The following is a 19,887-nucleotide window of genomic DNA, read 5'->3' as shown; positions in this document are numbered from 1 at the left end:
GGGAGAACCGGCCAGCTGGCTGTATCTGGGCCCACGCAGAGCAGAGCTGGGAACTGAGGCCCCATAGGCAGAATGGGGGGTGGGGCCTCAGCTCTCCCAAACTCCCTCCCTTCCTCTTAGCAAGGGCTGACAGTGACCAGGAACCTTTTTGTGATCCCAGCATTCATCCTTCTGCTTCCACACAAGGGTCTCCTCCCAACACACCTACCCCAGCCAACAATGGGCATGGGGGGCTGTGGAGGAAGGAGAGGAGCTGAAGAGACAGAGGCACAATTGGGCCACATGAGCTGGGATGGCTCCACAGAAGCCTGTTCCTCAACCTCCTTCTCCTCACCCCTGTGCTTGGCCTCTCCAACCAGCCCAGCTCAGTCCCTCCAGCTATGGTGAGCATGGAGCCTGATGGGGCCACCTTTTGTCCTCATTCCAGGGCTAGGTCCCAGGAATCCTTCCACTTCCTCCTTAGGTTCCTATGTCTGATTGGTCTTGGTTTTAGGGGAGACATAGCTGTAGTCAGAAGCCTAGGGGACAGGCAGGAGAAGGCGGAGGGGGTCCCAGTCCTTCAGTGTTGGAAAGGGGGCTCCAGTCTACTTGGAGGGATGGATTTCTGCTGGATGAGAGACCTGAAACCCCTGGCATCTGCCTGACATGTAGTGGGGGATAGGAACTCAAAAAAGGCTTATGGCATGAATGCATGAGGACCAGAGCTGAAGCAGACAGGAAGAGGGTTAGGCTGTAGGAAGGAGTTTCATTCTTCATAGAGGACCAAGGAGGAGCATAAAGGCTCCTCTTCTGGATTTGGAGCGCCCTCTGGTGGTCAAATGACTTCAGGACAACAGAGGCCCTTGGGTGGGGATCGGGTGGTGTCTTCAACCTTCTCTGCCACAGCCCTAATCCACACAATGATATCCTTGCTATTCCCCACTCCTCAGTCTCGGGACAGGGACATAAGTGGCAACTAGGTGCTGGCTGCTTCTAGCTTATTGGTGGCCCCTTGGGCTCTGTGGGCACCCTCTTCCTTCTCTGCTCAGAGGCTGCCGGAGTTGAAGGTCAGAGTAGCAGCAGTTCTGGAACAGGAAGAACTCTCTCCCGCAGCCCAAGACATCCTATAACAAAAAAAATCCTGCCGGGCGCGGTGGCTCAAGCCTGTAATCCCAGCACTTTGGGAGGCTGAGACGGGCGGATCACGAGGTCAGGAGATCGAGACCATCCTGGCTAACACAGTGAAACCCCGTCTCTACTAAAAATACAAAAAACTAGCTGGGCGAGGTGGCGGGCACCTGTAGTCCCAGCTACTCGGGAGGCTGAGGCAGGAGAATGGCGTAAACCCGGGAGGCAGAGCTTGCAGTGAGCTGAGATCCGGCCACTGCACTCCAGCCCCAGCGGCAGAGCAAGACTCTGTCTCAAAAAAAAAAAAAAAAAAAAAAAAAAAAAATCCTGTTTCCTGGGAGAGAATGAACTCCCTGTGCCTGGAGACAGGCAAGCCTAGGCGGGGCACTGGCCTGGTAGGACATGGCACTGGGGAGGGACTTCCACAGATCAGGAATCAGGCATCTGTCAGCACTAAAGCCCTCTCCAGGAACCTCCAGGAGGTTCTACCATTGTTGGTTAGAAGGTAAGAGGAACTTCTTATGTTCCCAGGGCACAAAGACAAGGAGTCAGAACCCTTAGAGATGGTGGCGTTTATCACCCTCAAACCAGGCCTGGCTCAGGCTTCACTGTAACTGTGTGACATGGGGCCAGTGGATTACTTGGGTGCTTCACTTTGGCCTCTTCTACCCAAGTGCAGGCTGGTAGGGCAGTCGGTTCAGGTAGCTGGTGAGGTTCCCCCCGCCGTACCCAGTTATGGCCCCACTCCCCACCATCTCCCAGCCTCCTGTTGCCCCTCTCCCTGTGGAGATGCTGCCTGTGGAAAGGGGCCTCCTTCTGGCTCATGGCTCCCTTCTTGCAGCCAGAGGAATGGGGGCTCAAAAAGAACTTCCCAGTAGCAGCCAGTCAGCATCTTTGAAAAGGAGCGTGTCCTCTCAGGGGCCAGCAGTGGGTTAGGCCTGAGTGTCTGCCTCCTCCACCCTCAGAGGTCTCTGGGCTTCATCTTCATGCTCGCCAGGCACCTGGAAGGCAGGAGTGGGTAGAGGTGAAAGGGTAGCTCCAGGAGCCTGGGAGCCACAGCTCAGGAGTGTACCCCAGAGGAGAAGCAGTGGCAAGGAAGGAAGAAGGCAGCTTGGGCCATGGGAGACAAGGCAGGGAAGGGAGACTCAGAGGGTGTAAACGCCCAGTGATGTCTCACCTGCCAGTGAACTTGGTCCTCGTAGCACTGGGAGTCTGGGGGGGAGTCCAGAAAGGGTAGCTTCAGCAGGAGCCCTGGTGGTGGTAGGGAAGGATCTGTGAGGCTTCTCTGCCCCCACCATGGAGGAGGGTGCCACCCAGTGCCATAGGGCACAGGGGTCTAGGAGGCATGAGACCAATATGATGCCTGTGCAGGCAAAAGCAGTATTTGTTGAGTGTCTACTATGTGCCAGGCCCTGTGCAAAGTGCTTAATTTTGCTTTCCTGAGTAATCACAACAACCCTGCAAGGCCAATATTACCCCGTATTACAAACAAAGAAACAAGACTCAGAGAAGTTAAATAATTTGCTCAAGGTCAGGAGATCGAGACCACGGTGAAACCCCGTCTCTACTAAAAATACAAAAAATTAGCCGGGCGCGGTGGCGGGCGCCTGTAGTCCCAGCTACTCGGGAGGCTGAGGCAGGAGAATGGCGTGAACCCAGGAGGCGGAGCTTGCAGTGAGCCGAGATCGTGCCACTGCGCTCCAGCCTGGGCGACAGAGCGAGACTCCGTCTCAAAAAAAAAAAAAAAAAAAAAAAAAAAAGTTAAATAATTTGCTCAAGTGTATGCAGTTGGTAATAGACCAGCTCCTGATTCTATCATGAACCACAGCTGCTGAGCTTTCTGTGGCCTCCCACACAGAAGGGGCACAGAAAATGCTTATTGTGGCCGGGCACAGTGGCTCACGCCTGTAATCTCAGCACTTTGGGAGGCTGAGGCTAGACGAATCACTTAAAGTCAGGAGTTCAAGACCAGCCTGGCCAATATGGTGAAAGCAAGCCCATCTCTACTAAAAATACAAAAATTAGGAAGGGTGTGGTGGCTCACGCCTGTAATCCCAGCACTTTGGGAGGCCAAGGCAGGTGGATCACCTGAGGTCGGAGTTCGAGACCAATCTGGCCAACATGGTGAAACCCCGTCTCTACTAAAAATACAAAAATTATCCGGGTGTGGTGGGGGGAGCTTGTAATCCCAGATACTTGGGAGGCTGAGGCAGGAGAATCACTTGAACCCGGGAGGCGGAGGTTGAAGTGAGCTGAGATCGTGCCATTGCACTCCAGCCTGGGCTACAAGAGCGAAACTCCATCTCTCTCTATAGAGAGAGATAGAGAGATAGAGAGATAGATAGATAGATAGATATATGCGGGCATAGTGGCATGCCACTACTTGGGAGGTTGAGGCAGGAGAATCATTTGAGCCTGGAAGACAGAGGTTGCAGTGAGCTGAGATTGTGCCACTGCACTCCAGCCCGTGTGACAGAATAAGACTCTGCCTCAAAAAAAAAAAAAAAAAAAAAAGCTTATTGCATAAAAAAGTTATTAAATGAATTAACTAAACCATATTAGAGAATGAAAATCTCCAGGTGGTCGGGCACCGTGGCTCAAGCCTGTAATCCCAGCACGTTGGGAGGCTGACGGGGGCGGATCACCTGAGGTCAGGAGTTCAAGACTAGCCTGGTCAACACGGTGAAACCCCATCTCTAGTAAAAATACAAAAAATTAGCTGGGTGTGTTGGTGCATGCCTGTAATCCCAGCTACTAGGGAGGCTGAGGCAGGAGAATCGCTGGAACCTGGGAGACAGAGGTTGCAATGAGCCAAGATCGTACCACTGCACTTCAGCCTGGGTGACAGAGCAAGGTTCCATCAAAAAAAAGAAAAAGAAAGGAAAGAAGAAAAAGGAAGGAAGGAAGGGAGGGAGGAAAGGAGGGAAGGAGGGAGGGAAGGAAGCAAATTTCCAGGTAAGAGCAGAAGGCAGGGGATGCTGAATCAGGTTTTATTTTTGAAGGCCAAAAAGACTAAGGCCAAACATGAAGAGGGACTGCCTGATCCAGGGCCATGGGCAGTGTGCCTCTGTGAAAGGTTTTTGCACTGGGATTTGGAGGTGGCAGGCCGTCTCCTCCCCTCCCTGTCCCTGTCCCTGCCCCACATGGCGCAGCCAGCCTCTCCTAGGCTTCAGCCTGAAGTTGGGCTTCCCTCTAGTGGGCAGAGGGAGCAGCACAGGCAAGCACAGACCCGTAATTACCAGAGGGCCTCGCTCACCCCTCGCCAACTCCCCAGCCGCCCTTGGCACCAGAAAGGAGCAAGCAACTGCATGCACCTCTGTGCCTGCAGGAGGTTGGTTACCCCTTAACCCACAACCCAATCCCTACTTTATGGCACAAAGTAGATGCTCCATAAATATCTATGATTGAATGAATTCATGTCAGGTGTTAGGATCCCATGCCCCTTCCTCTGGAAAATCCAAGGTTACTCACCTCCGAGGCCCCCACCCACAGAGGCAAACATCAGTGTGACAAACAGCCCGAAGAGCTGGAGCATGGCCTGTGACGTGGCACTGCGCTGGCCCTCAGCTATGAGTGGAAACACACTCTCCAGGCTGCAGGGAGACCAGACGGTGGAAAGGCAGTGGTAGGGGGAGAGAGGGATGCAGCACGGAGCCAGGGCTACTCATGGCACTGAAACTCGCACTGGAGGATGCGAAGTGGCCAAGAGGGTCTCGAGGGTGCATGCCAGGCTGAGTCTCACCTCCAGGCCACTGATTAAGCCAGGCCCACAGCCTGGAACACTTTCCCACCCTCGTAGGCCAGCAGACACCTAGGCACCTTTCAAGACTCCATTTGTGGATTGCTCTTGCCCACCCTTGATGTGCAAAAATAGATCCTAAGAGTTATTAACTCTTATTGACCCTTCAGTAACAAGTAACACTCTTGAAGTCATTTGTCCATGACCTTCTGCTGCACTTGATTGAGGACCAGAAGGGCAGTTTCTAGATTGGTTTTGTTAACTCCAATTTCGTTTGCTCCCAGAATATGGAGGAATGAATGAATTAATTCTTTTTTCTTGGTCACACACAAAGAAAGAGAATGGCAGACGTCGTTCCAGAGGGATGGTGACTGCAGTGCGGGCTGGGAGGAAACTCACCCATCTCCATAAGCTTCATGGGTAGCAAGCCCAGCCACAAGGACCCCCAGGAGGGCCCCCAGGACCCCCGGCATCCCATGGAGGTTGTGGACTCCACATGTGTCTTGGACTTTGAATTTTGATTCAAGGATGGGCTGGAGGGCAGGACAGATCATGAGTCTCCTGTGCCCACTCCCCACCACCTCATCCTGTTGGAGAGGCGGGAGGAAAGGCACCAAAGACTCCATGTTCTGCCCAGGCCCCAAGAGGCATCTGTACCGTAAAGAACTTGTACCCCAGCGTGGAGACAGTCCCAGCCAAGAAGCCAGCTGCCAGAGCCCCAAAGGGTGTCAGCATCATCTCACTCGAGGTCCCCACCACAACCCCTCCGGCCAGCGCTGCATTTTGGATGTGAACCTAAGGGAAGGGCAAGGTGTCGGAGGCCCTTTCAGATCACCACACCCACAGCAACCCAACCCTACCCACCACAGTGACACCTACTGCTTCTGGAAGTCCCTCTGCCATCTAGCCTCTCAGTCTCCTGCTATCATATCTCCTCCCATTCTGACCCCACAGCCACCAGCACAGATGGAGCCCCTATGCCTGTGCCCTTATCTGTTCCCCGGGAGAATCTTTCCTGAGGGTCTCAGACCTCTCCTCCCCCACCCAGGACACCCCCTCTGCCTCTCTGAAGTCCTCTTCCCCATACCATGTCAAGCCTCCCGTCTTCCCCCACAAGGGCTGACAAGGCAAAGGTGCCGAGGGTGCTGGCAGCCAGGGAGTAGTATGTGTTGAGGGCCGTCCGATGCTGCCCAGCCCCCAGCGCTGTGAGTGCAGAGTTGAAGCTAGGCCAGAAGATCCACAGGAAGATGGTCCCTAGATGGTGGACAGGCAGTGAGAAGAAGGAAGTGGCTCCCACGCAAGGTACAAGTTGTATAACTGCAGGCAAGTCACCTACCCTCAGCAGCCTCAGTTTCCTCATCTGTTCAGTGGGATTGATAATAATACCACCTTGGGCTGGGCACAGTGGCTCAAGCCTGTAGTCCCAGCACTTTGGGAGGCCGAGGCGGGCAGATCACTTGAGCTCAGGAGTTTGAGACCAGCCTGGACAACATAGTGAAACCCCATCTCTACCAAAAATACAAAAGAATTAGCCAGGCATGGTAGCACATGCCTGTAGTTCCAGCTACTTGGGGGGCTGAGGCAGGAGGCTCGCTTGAGCCTGGGAGGCACAGGTTGCAGTGAGCCGAGATGACGCACTGCACTCCAGCCTGGGAGACAGAGCAAGACTCCATCTCAAAAAAAAACAAAAACAAAAAAAAGAAAGGAAAGGAAAAAAGGCAAAGGCCATTGCATGTTGGGGACTATGCTGGGTGCTTGATACACATATCAGGAAAACAATGATAACCTCAACCTCTCCTAGAGAGGGTGGACCCTTCAGTGTTTGGGAGAGGCCTCTGTTTGCTGAGTACTGAATGGGCTGGGCCTGTGCATTTTGGGAAAGAACTGGGAGCCCATTTACCCTGCCTTCCTGTATGAGGTTCCCAGGCCCGTCCTGGAGGGAGAGAGAGAAGGACCCAAAGGACAAGGTGAGGGAGAAGGCTGGGGATCCTGTGGTGTAAGCCATCGAGGTGGGAGGCTTAGGGACCGCCCCTCAGTCCTGAGTAGTCTGTTGGGTGTGGCTTCTCCCAGCAGCCCCGCAATCTTGAGTAAAATCTCCCACACTCATATTTGCATCCTGTAGGTGGAGCATTTGTGGGAGAATCCAAGAAGGGGCCTCATTCCTGTCTGGGTGACACTAAAATCCAGGAGCTGGGAGGCAGAGAACTGAGAATGCAAGTCTCCTGGGAACACCTGGAAATCTTGGGGAAGCCTTTGGAATTCAAGGCAAACTTATCTGGGTCTCAAAGGACAAGGAGGCCTCAGCTGCCCTGGGGTTCTCTGTACTCTGACCCAGCAGTGCTGAGCAATCCTAAGCCAGCCTCTCTGTTTCATACAGGAATAGGCACTTCAGTCCCTATTCAATACCTTCTATGAAAAAAATTAAAAATACGGATTTGCCTCTGTCTGCAGTTATGAAAATAGAGGAACAGAAGCCAAGGTGGAGGCACATTCTTAGAAGCAGCTGGTGGTGGCCGGGCGCGGTGGCTCACGCCTGTAATCCCAGCCCTTTGGGAGGCCGAGGAGGGTGGATGACCTGAGGTCAGGAGTTCGAGACCAGCCTGGCCAACATGGTGAAACCCTGTCTCTACCAAAAATATAAAAAATTAGCCAGGTGTGGCGACACACGCCTGTAATCCCAGCTACTCAGGAGGCTGAGGCAGGAGAATTGCTTGAACCCAGTAGGCAGAAGTTGTGGTGAGCTGAGATTACACCACTGCACTCCAGCCTGGGCAACAGAGCAAAACTCCGTCTCAAAAAATAAAAAATAAAATAAAAAAAAAAGAAGAAGCAAGTGGTGGTGACAGGGCTCCTAGCTCCTATGGGTCCCTGGGGTGACCCAAGACCCTTCCTCTCCTTATCCCTGCCTGAGAGTGCAGGGGCTTCCAGGCATCAAGAATCTCCCGGGAAGAAATATCCTTAGGAGGGGTAAGGCAGCACCAGGGGCCTGCAGAGACTGCCTGTTTGTCGGGAACCAGACACGCAAAGGCCTGGAGGCAAGGGCAGGCAAAAGCTGAGTCTGGCTGGAGCCTGAGCCAGTGAGGAGGGAGGAGGAGGGGCTGACATGGCAGCTGAGGAGGCCACTTTCTAACCTGTGGCTGGTGGGAGCCCTGGAAGGTTTTAAGTAGGGATGGAGGTGGATTTAGAAAGGACCCAGGGCATATGCATTCCCCAGGGCTGAATTCTAAGAACTTATCATAAAACTGTTGAGAATGATAAGTGCAGATCCCAGAGCTCTCACAGCAGAATCCAAATGGGAAGTGAGTGCCCAGGCACAACCCCAGGACTGCAGTCAGCACCACGAGAGACAGTCGCCTCTAGCCGGGATCAGAGGCCTCCAGACCAGCCCCCTGCCCTGCTACTGCACCTCGCAGGCCTCACCAATCATGGCGAAGAGGTCTGAATGGTAGACGGAGCCCTGGCGGTGCTTGCTCTTCTCCAGCTGGGGCCTGTACAGAACCCGCGAAAGGACCAGCCCAAAGTAGGCACCGAAGGTGTGGATAGTCATGGAGCCTCCGGCATCTCTCACCTGGGGAGGTGTGGTGAGGTGGAGAGGCAGCACCCTGCCCCCGCCCCCACGCTCCTGGCTCAGAGGCTGACCTTGACCACCCCCCACCCCCCACTCCATCCCTCCCCCGACTCTCACCCCCAGGAGATGAAGGAGCACAAACTCATTGATGCCAAACAGCACCACTTCCAGCAGGGCCATGAGCAGCAGCTGTGCAGGCCCAGTCTTGCCCAGGACGGCACCAAAGGAGATGAGCACGGCCCCCGCACAAAAGTCAGCGTTGATCATGCTGGGGATGGGGCAGAAGAGGGAGCACAAGAGGGGTGAGGGAGACTGGCCTCTGGGCTCCTGCCTGGCATGAAGCCAGGGCAGCATGACTTGGTGGGTGGGGTGGGGGTGGAGTTCTGGAGAAAAGACAAGGAGGTCAAGCTCCTCCCTGGAGTTGGAAGGGATCACCTGGCCCTGTTTGTAGATGAGGAAATCGAGTCTCAAGGAGGTTCTGTGACTCGGCTGACAAAAGCCACACTAGGTGGAGGAACCAGAGCTGTCTACCCTTCTCACAGCTCTTGGGGAACAAGGGCCCTAAAGAATGAGGAGGTGGGGCTGAGTGTGAGGGTCAAGGATGGGAGAGGAAATCAGGCAATAAGGACAGGCAGGACACCTAGAGAAACCAAGTGACACCCAGAATCATGAGTCAGGAAGCAGACTTGAAGGGCAGGGCTAGATCTGGGGCCCATGGGCAGGGGCCCCCCGAGTGAACCTGGGGGAGCTGGGTAGGCGGTGGCTGCCCACCTCTCCACGCCAACATGGATGTGTCCACTGTGGAAGGAGTGGAGAAAACCCTGGACCAGTGTGGACCACTGCAGGGCAAAGGCAGCCAGGAGGAAGGTGAAGCCCACGCTGCTGAAGCCGTAACGCTGCAGGAAGACCATGAGGAAGCCAAAGCCCACGAAGACCATGGCATGCACATCCTGGAAGCCTGCGGTGGACAGGGACAGGTGGGGCACTTGGGGGCTGCTCTAGCCGTAGCCCATAATTCAGTCAGCTACCCTGCCAGTGCCCCTGGCTCTCACCAGCCAGGGCTGCCTTGAGCCGAGCCTATAAAACTCCCCAGGCACGTCAGGGGCTCCCAGCTCTGAGCCACCTGCACAGAGCTGGCCAGCTTGGAGCAGTGGGACCCCAACATCCCTGCCGTCCTCATGTCAGAGCAAGGGAGTAAAGCCTTCTGCTCTATTCATTTGCCTTATCCCTGGGTCTCTTACAACAGACTGGCTGGAAGTCCAACCTGTGCTCTTTTCTGCTGCAGTCCCTGACTTTCTCCATGCTCAAAATTATCCCCACTACAGACTTCTTTTCAACATTTCCTCTCTGCTAGAAAGTCCTTCTTCACGGCCGGGCGCGGTGGCTCGAGCCTGTAATCCCGCACTTCGGGAGGCCGAGGCGGGTGGATCACGAGGTCAGGAGATCGAGACTATCCTGGCTAACATGGTGAAACCCCGTCTCTACTAAAAATACAAAAAACTAGCCGGGCGTGGTGGCGGGCGCCTGTAGTCTCAGCTACTTGGGAGGCTGAGGCAGGAGAATGGCGTGAACCCGGGAGGCGGAGCTTGCAGTGAGCCGAGATCACGCCACTGCACTCCAGCCTGGGAGACACAGCGAGACTCCGTCTCAAAAAAAAAAAAAAAAAAAAGAAAGAAAGTCCTTCTTCACATCTACCCTCCATCCCTCATACTTCAGAGACTATACCTCTTCCTTTTGAGGATTTTTAAGTTATTATTATTACTAGATGTCTCGTTCTGTCACCCAGGGAAGAGTGCAGTGGCATGATCATAGCTCATTGCAGCCTCAAACTCCTGTACTCAGCCAATCCTCCCACCTTGGCCTCCTAAGACGCTGGGACTACAGGTGAGGCCCACTGTGCCCAGTTATTTTTTTAAAAAATTTGGGGCCGGGCGCGGTGGCTCACGCCTGTAATCCCAGCACTTTGGGAGGCCGAAGCGGGTGGATCACGAGGTCAGGAGATCGAGACCATCCTGGCTAACGCGGTGAAACCCTGTCTCTACTAAACTACAAAACTTAGCTAGGCGTTTTGGCGGGCCCATTTATATAAAACAATAATAATAATCAACTTGGCCTGGTGGCAGGCGCCTATAGCTACTCAGGAGGCTGAAGCAGAAGGATCGCCTGGGCTCAGGAGTCTGAGGCTACAGTGAGCTATGAACACATCACTGCACTCCAGCCTGGGTTACAGAGTGAGACCCCATCTCTAACAAATAATAACATACAGTAATATTGAAAATGAGGTCAGCCGGGTGCGGGGCGCACGCCTGTAATCCTAGCACTTTGGGAGGCTGAGGTGGGCGGATCATGAGGTCAGGAGATCGAGACCATCCTGGCTAACACAGTGAAACCCCATCTCTACTAAAAATACAAAAAATTAGCGGGCGTGGTGGTGGGCGCCTGTAGTCTCAGCTACTCCGGGAGGCGGAGCTTGCAGTGAGCCAAGATCGCGACACTGCACTCTAGCCTGTACAACAGAGTGAGACTCCATCTAAAAAAAGAAAGAAAATGAGGTATGAGGTAAATGCAAATACTTTGCTTTAGTTATTAGCTTGTTCTGTAACTGCCCCCTCCCATCTATTTGTAAACTTGTAAATAAGGTTTGAATCAACCTAGTCTGATGATGTTCAGCCCAACCATCTGGTCCTGTTTTCTTTTGTCTTGGGTCTATGTACATAGTAATACCATGCTATATTTTTTACTTTAATCAAGAAACACCAGAGAAAGCATGTCATGAGCACTGTTATTGCATTTGTTGTAAATATGTTATTGAGAAATGGGCTATTATCACCCTAAACCCCAATTTTATAGCTTCATGTAAAAATTTTGTTTCTTTTTTTTAGACAGTCTCACTCTGTCACCCAGGCTGGAGTGCAGTAGTGTGACTCAGCTCACTTCGACTTCTGCCTCCTGGGTTCAAGCGATTCTAGTGCCTCAGCCTCTCCAGTAGCTGGGATTACAAGCATGCACCACTCTGCCTGGCTAATTTTTGTATTTTTCATAGAAGCGGGGCTTAACCATGTTGGCCAGGCTGGTCTCAAACTCCTAATCTCAAGTGATCCACCTGCCTCAGCCTCCCAAATTGTTCAGATGACAGGCATAAGCCACTGCACCCGGCTGTGAAAAATTTCCCTTAGAACTTAGTGCTAAGAAATGTCACTTTCCCCAGGAACCGGTCTGCTTTCCCACCTTCAGGCAGCCAAGGTGCTGCGCACCATGGACCGGGCTCTGGGAATTAACTGTCATCAAGGCAGCCATAGTCCATACTCTCACACAGCAAGGAAGACAGGCATGGAAGAGTCAAAGCACTGCATGTGTGAGGCTTCCTTGGCTGCCTGGAGCTCAGAGTTCCACTGGAATCACAACTGGACAACTGTAGGCCCCGTATGTGGTTCATTATTTATGTTCTGCTTCTCTCCTTTGCTTTTCTTTTTTTTTTTTTTTTTTTTTTTTTTTTTGAGACAGAGTCTCGCTCTGTCGCCCAGGCTGGAGTGCAGTGGCCGGATCTCAGCTCACTGCAAGCTCCGCCTCCCGGGTTTACGCCATTCTCCTGCCTCAGCCTCCCAAGTAGCTGGGACTACAGGCGCCCGCCACCTCGCCTGGCTAGTTTTTTGTATTTTTAGTAGAGACGGGGTTTCACCATGTTAGCCAAGATGGTCTCGATCTCCTGACCTTGTGATCCGCCCGTCTCGGCCTCCCAAAGTGCTGGGATTACAGGCTTGAGCCACCACGCCCGGCCTCCTTTGCTTTTCTTATACACATGTTTTGGTTGTAAATGACTTCAAGTCTCTTGTAGAAAGAGGTTGATCATAAAGAAAACAAGCCAGGCACGGTGGCTAACGCCCGTAATCCCAGCACTTTGGGAGGCCTAGGCGGGCAGATCACAAGGTCAAGAGATCAAGACCATCCTGGCCAACATGGTGAAACCCCATGTCTACTAAAAATACAAAAATTAGCTGGGCATGGTGGCATGTGTCTGTAGTCCCAGCTACTCGGGAGGCTGAGACAGGAGAATCAATTGAACCCAGGAGGCGGAGGTTGCAGTGAGCCGAGATAGCGCCATTGCACTCCAGCCTGTCAACAGAGTGGATTCCACGTCAAAAAAAAGAAAAGAAAAGAAAAAAAATTATGCTCCCCTTTTTTTGGTGGAATCTGATGAGGCACCGACAAGTCAGAAAATAATTGTTGAACTTTATTTATTTTTGTAGAGATGTCAGTCTCGCTATGTTACTGCCCAGGCTGCTCTCAAACTCCTAGCCTCAAGCAATCCTCTCACCTCAGCCTCAAGAGTAGCTGGGATTGCAGGCATGAGCCACCACACCTGGCTCAATTACTGAACTTTAGAATGCAATCAATAACTTTGAGAGAAGTATGATTTTATGCTTTGTGTGTGTGTGTGTGTGTGTCATATGCATGGGCAGATAAGAAATGAGTTAGCAAGGCCCTGGAAGAGGGCTGGATACGTGCTGAAATTAGAGGTCTGAGGCCGGGCGCAGTGGCTCACGCCTGTAATCCCAGCGCTTTGGGAGGCTGAGGTGGGTGGATCACCTGAGGTCAAGAGTTCAAGACCAGCCTGGCCAACATGGCGAAACCCCACCTCTACTAAAAATATAAAAATTAGCCGGGTGTGGTTGTTCACACCTGCAATCCCAGCTACTAGGAAGGCTGAGACAATAGAATCGCTTGACCCAGGAGATAGAAGTTACAGTGAGCCAAGATAGTGCCATTGCACTCCAGCCTGGGCAACAAGAGCGAAGCTGTGTCTCCAAAAAAAAAGAAATTAGAGAGGTCTGCAGCTACCAACCCTGCACTGCTTCTCCAGACCTACCCACTCCCCAAATCATCCAGATCCTAAAACAGTAACAGATGAATGGATAAAGAAAATGTGGTATATATACACTGTGGGATACTATTCAGCCATAAAAAAGAATGGAATTCTGGCTAGGCGAGGTGGCTCATGCCTGTAATTCCAGCACTTTGGGAGGCCGAGGCAGGCAGACCTGAGTTCGGGAGTTCGAGACCAGCCTGACCAACATGGAGAAACCCCATTTCTACTAAAAATACAAAATTAGCCAGGTGTAGTGGCGGGCACCTGTAATCCCAGTTACTCAGGAGGCTGAGGCAGAAGAATCACTTGAACCTGGGAGGCAGAGATTGCAGTGAGCTGAGATCGTGCCATTGCACTCCAGCCTGGGCAACAAGAGCGCACTCCATCTCAAAAAAAAAAAAAAAAAAAAAAAAAAAAAAAAGAATCCTGTCATTCCTGGCAACACGGATGGAACTGGAGGACTTTATATGTGAAATAAGCCAGGAATGGAAAGCTAAACACTGCATGTTCTCACTCATATGTGGAAGTTAAAAAAAAGTTGCTCTCATAGAAGTAAAAAGTAGAACAAACGATAATAAAGACAGAAGAGTAGGGGGAAGGGGGAATAGGGAGAGATTGTTAAAGGATACAAAATTACAGCCAATTATATCTAAGATAGAAGGAATAAGGTATAGATCTAGTGATCTATACCCAGTGATCCCCAACCTTTTTGGAATCCGGGACCAGTTTCCTGGAAGGTAATTTTTCCACAAATGGTTGGGGGGTGGGAGATGGTTTCGGATTGATACTGTTCCATCTCAGATCATCAGGCATTAGATTCTCATAAGGAGTGCACAACCGAGATCCCTCACATGCACAGTTCGCAATAGGGTTCGCACTCCTGTGAGAATCTAATGCCACCATGATCTAACAGGAGACAGAGCTCAGACAGTGATATTCACTCGCCTCCTGCTGTGCAACCCCAGTCCTAACCAGCCTAGGAGTTGAGGACCTTATAGCACTGTAGAGTGACTACAGTTAACAATAATATATTCTATCATTTCAAACAGGAGGAGGGTACTGAATGTTCCCAACACAAATAAATGATAAACATTTGAGATGATGGGGAAAAAAAGGGAGGGGAAGCATCACTTAAAACTCAGCCCGCACCCTAAGTTCTTTTAGCCTCACCGCTGGCTGCTTTTCTCCTTGTGCAAAAAGTAAAGAGAATCCATGTCTATTCTAGTGCTCAAGGACAGCAAGATAAGGAAGGGTGCTAGGTCGAAGGGCTCCTGACCATTACATGCCAAAACCAGTCCAGAACTTGTGTGGTGTAAGTGTTTACATCTCCCACCCCAGGTTTGTTGGGAATCAAAACTCAAGGCTCTGACCTTTCAACTAGAGTCTAAACATCAAGAAATCTCCTTCTCTGGGAACATTCCACAATGAGAAATTCTTTTTGGGCTCTGAGAGGTGAGGGGCTGTTCCAGTTGGAGGTGGAGGAAAAAGATAAGGCAACCTCTCAACATCCCCTTTAGAGTATGCCTGTGCAGGTGGGACGGAGTCTGATGCCCACCCTGCCCCACCTCCACCAAACCCATGCACTTTTTAATTTTTTTGAGACAGAGTCTTGCTCTGTTGTCCAGGCTTGAGTGCGGTGGTGCCATTACAACTCGCTGCAGCCTCAACCTCCTGGGCTCAAGCAATTTTCCCTCCTCAGCCTCCAGAGTAGCTAGGACTACCGGTGCTTGTTACCACATTGGGCTAATTTTATTTTTTATAGAGAAGAGGTCTCACTTTGTTTGTTGCCCAGGCTGGTCTCAAATTCCTGGCTTCAAGCAGTCCTCCCACCTTGGCTTCCCAAAGTGCTGGGATAACAGCATGAACCACAGTGCCCAGCCCCAAGCACCTTTGACTGGAGAGAAGATAAAGCTCTTCAAAGCCACCTATTACTCTCCCTCCTTCTCTTACTGCCTCTCTGCAATCCAGCTAGATAAATCCTGGACCAGACAAGATTATGGGAGAAGAAAGCTGTTAAAGCTGGGGCTTTGGCATCTAGCAGAGCTTGATTTAAATTCTAGGTCTGGCCAGGCCTGGTGTCTCATGCCTGTAATCCAAGCACTTTAGGAGGCTGAGGCAGGAGCATTGCTTGAGCCTGGGAGGTGGAAGCTACAGTGAACCGTGATCATGCCACTGCACTCCAGCCTGGGTGACAGAGTGAGACCCTGTTTCAATCAATCAGTTAATTCCAGGACTCCCTGCCTCCTTCTGATCCTATGACCTTGGGCAAGCCTCTGAGCCTGTTTTCTCATCTGTAAAGTATGGATATTAAATATGATAAGCAAGAAGAAGCAGGGGGAGCTGAGGGGGCCATCTACCCCAACTTCCCCACCATTCATCCCGCCTGCCTCTAGGGGACAGTAGGGCTGTGTTCTCTCTCCTAGAAGAGATCACAAGCCACTCTGGTGCTGGTCACATCCTTCATCCCCCATCTCTTCCAGGAAGATCCTGATTCCATCTATCCTAAATCCCTCTCTCTGCAAGTAAGGTCTGTGATACGTATAAAAATAAGAACCTGTCCATGTTTTTTCAGAACGCTTTCTCATGTTTGCTTCTGTAGCCCTTTAGCCCTGGCTCTTTCCCCTTCTTTGTTATTTTTCCACCACTTGCTTTCAGGAAGAAGAGGCTTGTAGTGTAGGGGGAAGGACACAGATGGGGAATCAAGAGACCTAGTTCTAGCCTGGCTCTTCTGTAACTTGCTGTGTGACTTGGCCAGGTCACATGACCTCTCTGGCTCACTCTCAACATCTGAGTGGGTGAACCAGATGGGCTCTCAGGGTCCTTCCAGCAGAGAAAACAGACGGACCCTCAGACTAGCCATGTCTTGGCATTGGCCGGTCCTGGAGCTCAGCAACAGCCGCACAACTCCCTTTCATCTCCCGAATCAAAGGGCAGTGGCTACACCTCCCTCTGGCCCTGACCCCTTCCCTTGGGCACCGGGACAGATGAGGACCCGGCTCATCAAAGCCCCAGGCTCTAGGGACCTTGCACCTCCCTCCTTTCCAACCTTCCCCCACAACAGTATCCAAGTCCACAGGAATGGAAACCTAGGGCAAAAAAAGAAGTAGGAATCCCACCTGTTATATCTCCCTTATTGCAATTCAGAGATGAAATACTGTATGTCTGAGGAGAGCCTACCATTGCAGCACAGGGGCAAGAGGCTGGACTCCAGGGAAGGCTTTGTAATAAGGAGGGCTTCGAGGAGAAGCAAGTCAGGGGTTCACGACAAGCAGCCAGGTCAGACCCTTACACAACAGCTTACTTCTGTCAGACTCTGGACTGCTCCCTCCCAACTCTTTATCCTTCTTTTCTAGCCAGGACTGTGGATGAAATATGGGGAGGGAGGAGCTGTAGCCCCTTCTGCCTAGGGTGGGTGGGGGGTCTGGTGTTTCATGCCCAAGTCCAAGTTTCCACCTCACGCTCTATATCCGCAGTGTTTTGAGCTTCATTTTGTTGGGTCTAGAACAGGGTGAGGTGGGGATAGCCTGCCATCAGCTCTGCATACAGAAAGTAGGGTAATAGGGCCAGGTGCGGTGGCTCACGCCTGTACTCCCAGCACTTGGGAGGCCAAGGCGGGTGGATCACCTGAGGTCAGGAGTTCATGACCAGCCTGGCCAACATGGCGAAACCTTGTCTCTACTAAAAATACAAAACTTAGCTAGGCGTTTTGATGGGCGCCTGTAATCCCAGCTTCTCAGGAGGCTGAGGAGGGTGATTTGCTTGAACCTGGGAGGTGAAGGTTGCAGTGAACCGGGATCGTGCCATTGCACTCCAGCCTGGGCAACAGAGTAAGACTCTGTCTCAAAAAAAAAAAAAAAAAAAAAGAGAGAGAGAAAGGAAGTAGGGTAATGACAGCTGGAAATTTTTAATAGGAGACTCTCACGCTCTAGGCCTTGTTTGAATGTATCTCCTTTAAACTGAGGCATCCTTTTTCCCCTTGCTCAGATGGGAAAAACTGAGGCTTGGAGATGACCTGCCCAAGCACTTGTGATAAATTCTGGGAGATCTGGTGCTCTTGGTCCCAGATGCCTAGGGTCTAAATTGCAAGACAGGGTCCCCAACCTTTGAAGGAGAGGCTCTATTCCCATGGGGCTAAGGGTGGGGGTGGGAGGTTAACTCTCTCTCTATCGAAACTTGTCAGCAGGCAGGTGACTTGGGCAAAAAGCTTAGGATGCCTAAGTTCTAGTTCCAGCTCTGCCACTCACCTGATGGGTGATAGTGAACAACTCACAACCCCTCTGAGACTCAGCTTCCCCCTCTGTGAAATGGGCTAATGACCCTACCATGCTTCCTGCCAAGTCTGGGGGCTGCTGCTCTGTGATTAGCAGGTAGAGGGTGCCTCATTTTCTTTCTTTTTGTCTTTCTTTCTTTCTTTCTTTCTTTTTTTTTTTTTTTTTTTTTTTGAGACAGAGTTTCATTCTGTTGTCGCCCAGGCTGGAGTGCAGTGGTGCAATCTCGGCTCACTGCAACCTCGCAACCTGCACTTCCCTGGTTCAAGTGATTCTCCTGCCTCAGCCTCCCAAGTAGCCACGATTGCAGGCGCCCACCACCACGCCCGGCTAATTTTTTGTTTCTTTTGTTTTGTTTTCGAGATGGAGTCTGGCTCTGTCACCCAGGCTGAAGTGCAGTGGCATGATCCTGACTCACTGCAACCTCCGTCTCCCGAATTCAAGAGATTCTCCTGCCTCAGCCTCCCAAGTAGCTGGGACTACAGGTGCCCACCACCACACCCGGCTAAATTTTTGTGTTTTTAGTAGAGATGGGGATTTCACCATGTTGGCCAGACTGGCCTTAAACTCCTGACCTCAGATGATCTACCTGCCTCAGCCTCCCAAAATGCTGGGATTACAGGTGTGAGCCACCACGACTGGCCAGTTGCCTCATTTTCTCTTTGTCTCTGAAAGGACCAGCTTTGAGGGACTGGGGAAGAAATGCCTGATCCCAGCTGGTCTTGGCTGCCTACATGTGTGGGCGATTCATACCTAACACCTGCCATTATGACCTCTCGCAACCCCACTCTTACCTTCCTTGCCCAGCAGGATTCTCTTTCCCATGCTCAGGGTGGAGCCCCTAGGAAAGGCAGTCTCAACTAGGCCAATTTGCTGGGCCTAGTTGGGCCCAGCAAAGCCCAACTAGGCCAATTGAGAGTGGGACAAGGGGATGGTTAAAGCTGGGGCTCTAGATCTGGCTTCCAATCCCAACTCCCCCACTTGTGACTATGTGACCCTGAATCAGCCACTTAACCAAGCCTCAGTTTCCCCACCTTTGTCTATCTCATAGACTAAGTGAGATAATGTATATGTACCAGCACGGTACCCTGGATCATAGCAGGCACTAGTGAAAGGGTGAGATTTTAAACCCAGAGCCTCTCCACCTCAGAGCGAGATGGCTGCCCAGCTACATGGGGGCACCCAAATGCTCCCTCCCAAAACGCCGGAGGATCTTTGCAAAGCTTGGGTTCTTTGCTTCCCGCGCGCCCTCACCCCACACTCACTTGGGTAGCGAAAGTAAAATTCATTGTCCGCGTTACTGTGGTTGCCCCGGTGCCAGAGGGCAGCGTCGGTTTTGTGGTTGTAGCGGACAAAGACAGCAAAGAGAACGGCAGTGGCGCCCTGGAGGAAGAGGCACAGCAGGGGAAGCTGCAGTCGCCGGCCCGCGGCGCGGCTGGGAGACCCGGCCATAGGTCTGGGCTGCGATCTAGGCTGGCGCTCGCAGGCTCTGGCAGACAATCCCCGGCGGCAGGGCAGGTTTCGCAGAGCTCCGCCCACAGAGGCCCTGCCCACAGAGGCCCCGCCCTCACCTGCCGCAGGCCCAGGGCCCCGGGGACCAGGAGCAGGGCGTCGGGGGGTCCTGGACCCTCGGCCCGAGGTGGGGCCAAGACTTGGGGAAGGGAGTCGCACAGTCCTGGCGCTGACCCTAGCACTGTTACGGTGCCAGGTCCTTGGACGTGACCCTGGAAAGGCACCATGTGTTCTGCCCTGATAGGCACAGCTGTGGGACCTGGGGGTGGGAGAACCCGCACCCTCATACATGATGTTACTTTAGAGTGTCTCCCAAGGAATAAGTGGCCCTTAAAAATCCTGGTCTGGGCCGGGCGCGGTGGCTCAGGCCTGTAATCCCAGCACTTTGGGAGGCCGGGTTGGGTGGATCACTTGAGGTCAGGAATTGGAGACCAGCTAGGCCAACATAGTGAAACCCTGTCTCTACTAAAAATAAAATAAATAAATAAAATAAAATAAAATAAAATAAAATAAAATAAAATAAAATTAGTTCGGCATGGTGGCAGTGCTCCTGTAGTCCCAGCTACTCAGGAGGCTGAGGCAGGAGGGTCTCTTGAACCCAGAAGGTGGAGGTTGCAGTGAGACGAGATCGTGCTACTGCACTCCAGAGTGGGCAACAGAGCAAGACTCTGTCCAAAAAAAAAAACAAAAAAAAACCAAAAAAAAAAAAAAAAAAAAAACAAAAACCCTTGGTTTGGCCCCTCTAGGGTTAATACAAGAGAGAGTTTAGGGGTTACTCAATCTTTTCCCTACTGAAAAAGCAGAGGTGGAGAACAGAGATAAACAA

The 19,887-nt window shown here is 51.9% G+C and overlaps 1 protein-coding gene across 2 annotated transcripts; it reads right to left on the bottom strand.

Annotated features, from left to right (window-relative positions):
• Positions 1-1,664: 1,664 nt before the first annotated feature.
• On the bottom strand, positions 1,665-19,049 carry RHBG (Rh family B glycoprotein). Of its 2 annotated transcripts, XM_050754463.1 has the most exons (10): positions 18,815-19,049; positions 9,186-9,372; positions 8,532-8,682; positions 8,267-8,414; positions 5,934-6,100; positions 5,504-5,641; positions 5,246-5,379; positions 4,579-4,700; positions 2,285-2,358; positions 1,665-2,108 (listed from the first exon to the last, which is right to left on the bottom strand). In XM_050754463.1, exons 1-10 carry the CDS (start codon positions 18,999-19,001, stop codon positions 2,040-2,042), a joined length of 1,377 nt encoding a protein of 458 aa, XP_050610420.1. In that variant the 5' UTR covers positions 19,002-19,049; the 3' UTR covers positions 1,665-2,039. The 2 variants fall into 2 exon arrangements, with proteins under 2 accessions (XP_050610420.1, XP_050610411.1); XM_050754454.1 differs by having other exon boundaries at positions 8,267-8,682.
• Positions 19,050-19,887: the final 838 nt, after the last annotated feature.

The sequence above is a fragment of the Macaca thibetana genome, chromosome 1 (assembly GCF_024542745.1).
Source record: "Macaca thibetana thibetana isolate TM-01 chromosome 1, ASM2454274v1, whole genome shotgun sequence".
Lineage (NCBI taxonomy): Eukaryota > Metazoa > Chordata > Mammalia > Primates > Cercopithecidae > Macaca > Macaca thibetana.
Note: the sequence above shows the minus strand (reverse complement) of the source record. Positions and strands in the feature narration are given on the sequence as shown.

Bases quoted from the DNA above. Each gene is read 5' to 3' on its own strand.
- RHBG (XM_050754454.1), bottom strand. From the start codon at position 19,001: ATGGCCGGGTCTCCCAGCCGCGCCGCGGGCCGGCGACTGCAGCTTCCC. The intron at 5,380-5,503 runs GTACAGATGCCT...CCTGCCCTCCAG, and splicing joins TGGGGTACAAGTTCTTTACG to CCCATCCTTGAATCAAAATT. The intron at 2,359-4,578 runs GTGAGTAACCTT...TACCACCACCAG, and splicing joins TGTGGGTGGGGGCCTCGGAG to GGCTCCTGCTGAAGCTACCC.